This window comes from Musca autumnalis, unplaced genomic scaffold, assembly GCF_047663935.1.
Source record: "Musca autumnalis isolate F117 unplaced genomic scaffold, ASM4766393v1 scaffold_1, whole genome shotgun sequence".
Taxonomy (NCBI): domain Eukaryota; kingdom Metazoa; phylum Arthropoda; class Insecta; order Diptera; family Muscidae; genus Musca; species Musca autumnalis.
Genome location: NW_027411644.1, coordinates 281,300,056 through 281,310,364, shown reverse-complemented (window position 1 = coordinate 281,310,364; position 10,309 = coordinate 281,300,056). Strand labels below are relative to the sequence as shown.

The window sequence follows — 10,309 nt, the reverse complement described above, 5'->3', positions numbered from 1 at the left end:
TTTCATACCTAATTTCAATTTTTCCAAAATAGTAAAAGATTATATTTTTTGTCAAAATCATAGAGAATTGAGTGAATAACAAGTTTACCACTTATGTTAACACGAAAGTAATAATATGAACATGTAAAAAATTTACAATTCTTGTATAAAATTAAAAAACCTGAGGTAGGGTAGAATTTTGTAATATTTTTTTTGTTAATAATGATAGAAAAAAAGTTTTTAACATATTTCTAAAATTAGATATCCAGTCTAATCTTCTGTGAGAAAATAAATTAATTTGGATAAAATAAAAAAAAAATTTTGTCTGGTAGACTGTTTCTGGGATTTGCCCATATATGTATGACATATGTATGTCATATATAGAGACATATGTCTCTGTCGACAAAGCTAATGCCCCTTACATTATTTCGTTTTTGGTCGACTTTCATAAAAAAAAACGTTTTAGGTAGAAAAGTTATATGTCGAACGGCAACACCATTTACACTTTACAACCCGCCCCTCACAAAGCAAGAGTATAAAAATTGTTGTCGCTTTCTGCCTTTTTCATCCCTCATCACAATCGGCAAAAATGACAACAAATTTATTTTGCTTTAACAAATCACTCGAATAGTCGGAATAGTTGATTACCGAGTTTAGAGTTACATACATATATGATTAATTAAACTCTGCTGACAGACTCACCTTCCAGTAGGATGTCCGCTTACAGGTGCATGTGATGGCCTTTTGACATTTCATTTTATGCTGACTTATGTGTTGAGCGCTCGAGAACGAGAATTGGAGCAAATTACTGCTGATGGATGGAGAGTAATTTGCATATTGACGTTGAACGACGCATGTCATTGGTAGAGTAGTGTTCGAGGAAAAAGTGTAGACATTTTAGCCATTTTTGTAGATAGTTTTTAGCGATTTTATTGGAAGGAATGTTTGATACAAGATTGCTATGTCATGTGTGGAATGCTAATGCACCTAAGTGCCAATACGTTTTAAAAATGTGGCTTTCATATTCATTCGTTTCATTTCCCAGATAATACAGTTTGAACTTAATAGGAGGATAAATATCTCCTCTGCAGATGAAAAGACGAGGACTCTTCAGATTAAAGCTGAATTCTGCAACAATTTTGTTTTCTGCAACAACGATAGAAGAGAAGTTAGAAAATACCTTAAATATATGTTCATTAGGACGACCCAACATTTTTTTTCTTCTTGGAACTCCTACCATCTAAATTTTACCCGTTTGATCCAACAACCTTATAGGAAAGTTTATGGCGATCGGTTAACGTTAACCCGTACCACCCAAGCGATCTTTATTTCCATAGTAATTTGTATGGAGCCAAAAGTGAAAATTCTCTAAGGGTCGCAATTATGGTCCAATATCTGGTTGTTTATGGGAGAGGAAGCTTATGTCATCTTCGAAATCCAAACCTCCCAGATTATGCCGAATGTAACACACAATGCCCATTTCCTTCTCGCAATGTTTGTTCAAGACCACGGCAAAAATTGGGTTGACAGGCTCATGTCAGCTCTTGTAATAAATTCAATGTTTGAACCATTCATTATATGCTTGGTTGTGTAAAAGCTATTCTGATATATAATATTTTTGTATCATTAGACTTTAGGCTAACTAATCCGGCTGCTTCGTCCGGATCTTAGCTTAGGTAAAACTACTCGCGTTTGCCTTTGCCGCTGGCGTTTTTCTGCTGTGATGGATGGTCTCCAATTACGACATTCACACAGTACTACAGGTTCCCACTTATACCTTAGGACCTCTCTCTCTCTCTATTCTGATCATGAAGATCTCTTCTGACGTGCCTGAGTACTTCATCGGCAACATTTTGTTGTGTTGATGAACCGGTAAAATATTCGTCTCCTCATGAAGATGGTCTACTGGTGTTATGTTATGTTGCAGTCCTCAGGTCGGCATTCTGGCATGTTTGAATATTCTTCCACTACGTAGCGCTTATATTTGCATACCACAATGGCGCCGCAAAGTTTACCACAGACCGGCCTATTTCCTAATTCCTACTTCTGATTTATTACAAACAGCTGTGGTTTGCGTCGACGACTTATAAATGTAGTTAGTGGTCGAAAACAGGGCATCATCAACCAATATGTTCAGGAAGAGGCCCATTTTAGCCTTCCAGTTGTCAACAGTGGCAGTGGATTTAGCGGGGGATATTTTCATTTTCCTCAGATATAAACTATCATTCAATCATCCGAATATATTACATCCTCTATGCCGTCTTTGTTCCGTTGTGGAACTTCAGAAAGGTATAGGTTAAACAGTTCCGGACATATCACCTCAAATTGGGGAACTCCCTGTTTCTGTATACGGGTCATGGACTTTTTATTTCTGAATTCTACAAACGACTGGCGTCCACACATGTAGTTGATTGTCCAACGTTACAAATACGTCTGGAGGGAAGGTCTTCTCTATATCCTCGAACAGCTGGGCATGGTTGACGGTATCGAAAGCCTTCGATAGGTCAAGAGCCACCATAACTCTGGTTCATCCATGCTGATGTTGGGCAACTTGGAAACTATTTCTCATCACGGGGAGTAGTGACTCTAGAACAAATGTGTTCTTCTTTGACACAGCGGTGCCGAAGTTTTTCGGCAATTTACACACATACGACCCGAATGCATAGAAAGAGCGTACGAAAAGGAGACAATGTTTTGATTTGTTTTTGTTTTGTAGCGTGCGTGCATAAAAGCACACTAACACACAGTCATAAGTTGCCAATAGTTTGAATACATTCACATTTTGGGCTGTTCTCTTTTTGGTCACGTCTGCTCTAGAATCTTTGCTACTGGCACCCTTGTTTGTCTGCAGAAGCGGCTGGCTTCCACTAGTTGACTTCAAGACTGAGTTCTTTAATTCTTGAGTCCTCAGGGTTCTACTACGAAGCTCATCACACTCGTTTGCCAGTTTCGTCGCTTCTGCAGGACAATTTTGTTTGATTTCAGGTACTCAACCAGCAGGTATGTAGTGAGCGGCTGCAGCAGCAATGCTGTTCAGCAAAATTCTCTCCTTCTTTTCTGCCTGAAGATTTGAGGGAATGGGCAGCCCTTCTGAAGTGGTGATTGGTAAATTGTCTGAACCCTTGTCAACTAGCTTTCCCATGGTTCAGCAAAGTACGGCGGTCAGATCCTAGTCGGGTGGTTTGTTTTCGGGGACGATGATCGGAAGATGGTCTGAGCCAAGGCAAATAACTGGTAATTTATCAGAACGGGTGCCACAATGACGATCTTTCTGGCGATCCGTGGAAATCTTCTCTTCTCCTCGTAGGAGCATCTGCATTCGCCGTGCAAAATGTGGAGATATAAATTTTCTTGGCCAGCGCTGTACCGCTCTGGCCATTGCCTTGGATGGAACGCTACAGCTAATGGTGGGCAATGAAGTCCCCTAGCACCCCCGAGGTTATTGCCCTCCAAAAGCGAACTAATGTCGGGCACACAAAGTACAGCTATTTATCGACGGTATGTACACATTAAGAAACTCTACCTTGCCAGTCCCACACTTTACTGCTACCCACATACCTTACATTTATGAGTCAGTAGAGTCAAGCTCAAGCGAGATAGAATTGTACTGGGCTGGCTGGTATATTAGTCCCCCATCACTTCTTGTGCGATATCTTTGCAAACCGTTGTAACCATCGCATAGTTGCAAGCTACAGGTGACGGAGGCATTGTTTCCTAAATCGTGGCGACCATGATGTTCCTCCGACTCATGGAATCAATGATTTCCCTAATTTTGTTGCGAAGGCCGTTGCAATTGAATTGCAGGAATGATGTACTTTCGGGGCGCTGAACTACAACATTAACTTTTAGATGCTGTGTTTGTTATTGGGGAGACTGCGGGGGTGTCTCGTATTCCTACGACGAAGTTGAAGACACGCTGGCACATGCTCTGGCGCTGCAAACAACAACATAATACCCATCACAGTAGTCCTGGAGGCGACTAAAACCTGAGTAGTAACAGCTCACCGAAATTGACATGTGGTGTATGCGGATCTGACAAACAGAACAGATCCATGGCGCGGGGCTCTTCTCGCATCTGGCACGGACCAAACGAGTTCGGTATTCTGGTATATATTGCCTCTCCCATATTGAAACAAATGCATGAACACTGGTAGTATCAGTGTCTGGTAGAGTGTGATTTTTGTTTAACGAGAGGTGGTTTTGCTTTTAAACTATTTATTTAGACCAAAGTAGCATCTGTGGGCCAATATACTTCTCCTTATTTATGTATGGCGTTGCCGAGGTATATAAGGTCATTAACTACCTCAATATTGTATTTTTTAACTGCCACAGTTTAACTGTTTACTGTTTACAGTTTAACTGATTACTTCACCTTGGTAGACCCTTTTTCAAATTTCCGAAAGGGCGCTGTTACGACTCACATTGATCGACCTTGATTGATTTGTGGGTGACATCTGCTTGGGTCTGTAATATTATTTCATACATTTATAATTCTTTTATAAACATTTGGAGGGTTAAACAGTTCCGGAGATATCACCCCACCTTGGGGAACTCCCTGTTTCACTCTACAGGTCTTGTACTACTTTTGTTCCTGAATTCCACGTACGACTGGCATCCATACATATAATTGAATATCCAACGTTTCAAGCTTGGCCGGAGGGTTGTCTGCCCAATGTCCTCAACGAACGTGGAGTGCCTGACTGTATCAAAGGCTTTTGATAAGTCAAACGCCACCATCACTTTTCTATCACACGGCGATCTCTGATTGAGTCTTGACAAATATATGTGGAGATGGCGTGCAGCGCTTTTGTCGCGCTGTGCTCCTTACGGAATCCATGCTCATGATCGGTAACTTGATAGCTATTTTTGATACTGGGGATGACTTAGGCTTTAAGGGTCTTTGCTACGGGCGACAAAAGCGAAATCGACATGTACGATTCACCTTTGCTGGCACCCTTGCCTGGCTTCAGGAGCGGGACCACCCTGCCCATTTTCCAGAATTCGGGAACAATGAGGGTGCCTAGCGACAATTTCAGAATTTTAGTGAGATATTCCAGCTGCTTCAGCATTACCATGGAGATTCTATCAGGGCCCAATGCTTTGGATGATTTAGAGTTCCTGATGACATTTCCAATATCATTCATTGTAAATTGTGGTGGTTCATGCTCGGCAGGAAGAGATCTGATGTCAGGTAATACTCTTCTTTTCACTATATTGCGCACCTCTTAGGGTCTGAGGTTCCCTCCTTCCAGGGTTCGAGAGTGACTTAACCGTTGCCCATAAATCACTTATACCGACTCCAATGTTGCAACTCTTCAGATGCTTTAACCACTTGTTCTGCTTATGCTCGCCGACCAGCCTGTTAACTTCCAGTGTCATTGGGGTTGGCTCGACGAAGCTCATCACGCTCCTTTGCTAATCCGGTCGCCTCCGCTGGGTATTCGACCAGCAGGTATATGGCTAGCGGCTGCAGCAGTAATGATATCTTAGAAGGATTGGGCAGTTCTCTGAAGCGGCGATTGGTGTACTCTCTGAAACTTGCCAATCAGCTTTCCCATGAATGAGGAATCTGCGGCGTTCAGAGGTGATGAAATGGAAAAAATGAAGGGGGGAAGGTCTGATCCAAGGGAATTAAGGGTTGCCAGGTAACGTCATTTGTTAGACCAGGTGACGCAATGGTTATGTCTGGCGAACTGTGACACTCTCCTCTAAAACTGGTAGGGTCGTCTTCATTGACCGTGCAAAACGTAGAGCTATCAATGTGCTCAGCCAGCGCTGTACCACTCCGGTCGTATCCGAGAGCTGAGTGCCACATCTCATGATGCGCAAAGTCCCCCAAGATCACACGATTATGACTTTCCAAAAGCGCGCTAATGTCAGACTCTCTACATCGGAGTCCAACAACGGCTGGTGTTAAATGCTGCGTGCGCGATAGCTGTTGAGGGGACTGCGGGGGAGTTTCGTATTCTGACGACGGCGGAGTTTCGTAATTTGATGATAACTCACTGAGGACTTTATCGAATGTGATTCCGACTTTTGCCGCAATATTAAGACGAGTACGTAGTACGTTCGGAGGAAGTTCGGAACATCAACATTATCCAAACTTCGTACAACCTCATCCGATCCTCCGACAAACCTCATCCGAACTTCCGAACAACCTCCCCGAATTTCCGAACGACCGAACAGCTCCTTCGAACCTCTGAACAGCCTCCTCCTCAACCAAAATATCTCTTTCATAAATACCCCATATTTTTAAACAACTTTGTTGTTTTTGTTTTCAGTTCTCTCACACTTTATGCCATGTAGAACTACTACTCTCTATTTAAGCGTTGATCGTTTTTACATTCATCGGCCGCTCATTAGTAGTTCGTAGATCAGAGCTGAGCAAAATCGACAGAGAGGCAAATTTAAGGGAGAATTAATATTTAATTTTTCTTGATGTTTTATTACTTATTTCAACATTTTTTAATGTTGTCTAAAATCATCCGCAATGCAAATTATTAAAAAATATAAATAAAAATTGCATAAACTTTCAATTGTTTAAGAGTACGTTTTCACAATTTGCTCACCCCTGGTAGATCATACACATTTATGAACGAATCAAACCGATTGTATGAGGTAAAAAATTATATCTTGTGGTAATCAATGGCGTATGCTGATTTAATTATGCTAACGGAAATTCTTTTGGTACAAATTAATGATTTGTTTACGAAGTGATGCGATACACTGCATAGTTGCGTTGATTCAATGCAGGCCTCTGGTAAGTACCATAGCTGCTGTTCGATTCGATCGCACATTCAACACACATGAAGAGTGTCTTCCGACTATCACAAGATGATCGATCTGGTTTCTGGTCTTCCGATCTGGGGAAATCCCTGTAACGATATCTATATCGGGGTGTTAGAACCTGGTGCTGCTCACTACCATGTTCGATCAACCTCATTTCTTGTCGGATGTTACCTTACGAACGCTGAACATGCTGTTCGTGCTACCAAAGATATTTTCCCTCCCAATTTTAACATTAAAATCTCCGTTGCTTTTACGGATTGTGACAATTCTCTCATCAACCGGAGCGAATCTGGAGACAGTAGGTGGTCATTTTTCGTTTCTGCACAGCTATAATAAAGCGCGTGAACGATTACGTCTGCCCGATTCCATCGAACTTCCTGTGTGTGATGCAGCTTGGGCCAAATCGTTTACTCCATAAAATACATCCACAAACTCTACTAAACCTTAAAAATAATAATCCTGCATTGTATAATTTTATGCCACATACCCTTCACAAGCTTGTAAACATAATACATGTCAACATAAACAATTTTATAATTAAACTTATACCCAAAAAAAAGAAGTCAAATATCAAAGCAATTTAATAACTTCCCATCAGCAGAAGGTCTTAAAAACGTTGGCATCCTTATAGCTTCCACCCATCTTCTTTGTACTAAAAAAAATCCTTAATAATCTCGTTATGTCATTGAATACTCGTATATGTGTATGTATGAGTATACTGACAGACAAGACAACTCCACGACTAGCAGCAGTAGTCTGTGTGCAGCAACAAACATAAATCGATGAATTACTTCCCTCAATTGTGTTTTTCTTTTTTTTACTTTTGGTGTAAACCACCCTCACTTTATGTCGCCAGAAATGTTCGGTTGTGATGTCATGGATTTTATTGATATCGCTACTGTAGCCACTGTCACTGCTGCCGGTGGACTAGATATGACATAGTGGTTCAATTCGAAATGGAAGGAATATTTGTTGTTATCTTGATTTTTTTCTCTCCCTCTCTTTTAAGCTAAATATACTTTTATATATTGACGCAATTTTTCTTAATAAGAATGAGTTTCAATGGCTTTAAAGTAAATCATTAAATGTGGTTATTGAAAAGCAATTTCTTTAGTCCTTCAAACAAAGCACGATGGGGCCAATGACAGGTTTTCGAGGCAACAAATCACTGGGGTAAGCTAGACCTTCCAAATTTTGTACAGATGCTTATAATGGGCTTAGAAACTAATATGCCAAATTTGGTTCATATCGGTCCATATATACATATAGCTCCCGTATATATGTTCGCCAGATTTCAAGCAATTGATGGACCAAACACGCAAATTCTGCCCAATTTTTATGCGATTTGTAAAATACCACGGAATTAGGACTACAAATAAGTTTGCCAAGTTATATTGAAATCGGTTCAGATTTTGATATTGCTCCCATATATATTTTCGCCCGATTTTAGGTATTTGGTGCACCAATCCCGCTATGTATGTCCAATCTTGATGAAATTTGAAATGTGCGACGGATTTTGGTCTAGAAACATTTTTGACAAATCATATTGAAATCGGTTCAGAATTGGATATAGCTCCCATATATATGTTCGTCTCCGTGCGGAGTTGTTTTTTTTTTCTCTTTTTTGTCTCCCATCGGACGCCTCCCCAGGTGGTGGATAGGGGAACGCTCAACATATGATGGGTACCGCAAAAATAAAATATGTGGGGCGAACCAAAAGAAAAAAGGAAAAAGCAGTGTCTGTTCCCATATTGGGCGACTGCAAACAGCGTCTGTACTCCAGTGGAGCGGCTGAATACCGAGAAGGAAAACTGTAAACCCTTCAGAAGGCAACGGGAAACCATTGAAGTAATATCCCATGAAAATCATGCAAATATGGACACACATGAACAACGGCCCTCAGTCTCCGGTCATACGAGGGTGCTAAGAATCCCCGGAGGTAAAACAAAACACACTCTGAATATTGGTACATGGAACGTGCGAAGTCTTTATGAATCTGGAAAGTTTGCTAATACCGTGAATGAAATGAATAAATTGAAAATCGACATTTTAGGAGTCTGCGAAACCTGGTGGCCTGACAGTGGAGACTTTGTCTCTGAAAATGTTAAAATGTTTTATTCAGGAAATATGAATAAAAATCACAGAAACGGCGTTGGAGTTATTGTTAAAAAACATATAGCAAAATGTGTATCAGGCTTTATTCCCAAATCTGATAGAACAATGCTTATACAATTGGAAGCAAGACCACTAAAAATTAATATTATACAAGTATATGCACCTACCGCTGATAAAAGCAAAGAAGAAGTCGAAGAGTTTTACGAAGATATTAAATATTTAATGAACATGACTAAACACCATGAAATAACAATAGTTCAAGGCGACTTTAATGCTAAAGTGGGCCAAGATATAGTGCCCGGGATTACGGGAAAACATGGCCTAGGAGAGAGGAATGAAAGAGGCAGCAGAATGATCCAATTCTGTCAGGAACATAACATGAAAATTACAAACACAATGTTCTCCCTTCCCCCTAGAAGACTGTATACCTGGAAGTCACCCCAGGATAGACCAACAAACATAGTGAGGAATCAAATCGATTATATATTAATTAACAAACGCTATTCTTCTTTTGTAACAAAAACCTCTACGTATCCAGGAGCGGACGTCCCATCCGATCATGTATTACTGATGACAAAGCTACAAACAAAGCTAAGGACAAACATGAAGAAAAAAATACGTAAGAGAATTAACGTTGAGAAACTTGATGAGCCATCAATAAAAACAGAAATAAAAGCCCTCATAGGGCAAGAATTTAGTAAAATTGAAGGAATGGACAGTGAAAGCATATGGAAGTCGGTAAAACAATCGCTAAAATCAATAGCAGATAATAATTTAGGAAGCAATCCAAGAAAACGGAAGAATGAATGGATGACTACAGAAATACTGGGCCTAATGGAAGAACGTCGAAAATATAAGAATTCCAACTACGAATTATATCATGAATTAAATAAAGAAGTACAATCTGCAATTAGAGCAGCGAAAAATGACAATCTTAACAAACAATGCCAGGAGATCGAAAGATTACAAGAACTTCATGACGATTTTAATCTCCACAAAAAAATTAAGGAAGCAGCGGGAATATATCGTAAATCACTACCAAAAGTTCTATACAACAGCAACAATGAAGCTGTTTTTGATATTACGGAGAAAAAAGCTATATGGCAGAATTACATAACCTCTCTTTATACAGATGAAAACAGATCAAACTACGACATAATGGAACCCGAGCCACAAGTAGGAACTCCGATAACTAAACACGAAACTGAAGCTGCTATTAAATCTTTAAAAATGAAGAAAGCATGTGGTCCAGATGAAATCCCATCCGAAATTCTTAAACTGATTGAAGGCGATAATATCAACATACTCGTAAGGCTTTTTAATTGCATATATGAAACCGGTAAATATCCACATGACTGGCTAAAATCTACGTTCATAGCTATTCCTAAAAAAGGACATCCAAAAGCATGCAGCGATTATAGACTAA

At 40.0% G+C, this 10,309-nt stretch overlaps 1 protein-coding gene across 1 annotated transcript; it reads left to right on the top strand.

The window, feature by feature from the left end:
• The first annotated feature begins 8,988 nt into the window (after positions 1 to 8,988).
• LOC141392022 (uncharacterized) lies at positions 8,989 to 10,309 on the top strand. The gene is made up of 2 exons (XM_073964929.1): positions 8,989 to 10,191; positions 10,262 to 10,309. Exons 1-2 carry the CDS (start codon positions 8,989 to 8,991, stop codon positions 10,307 to 10,309), a joined length of 1,251 nt encoding a protein of 416 aa, XP_073821030.1.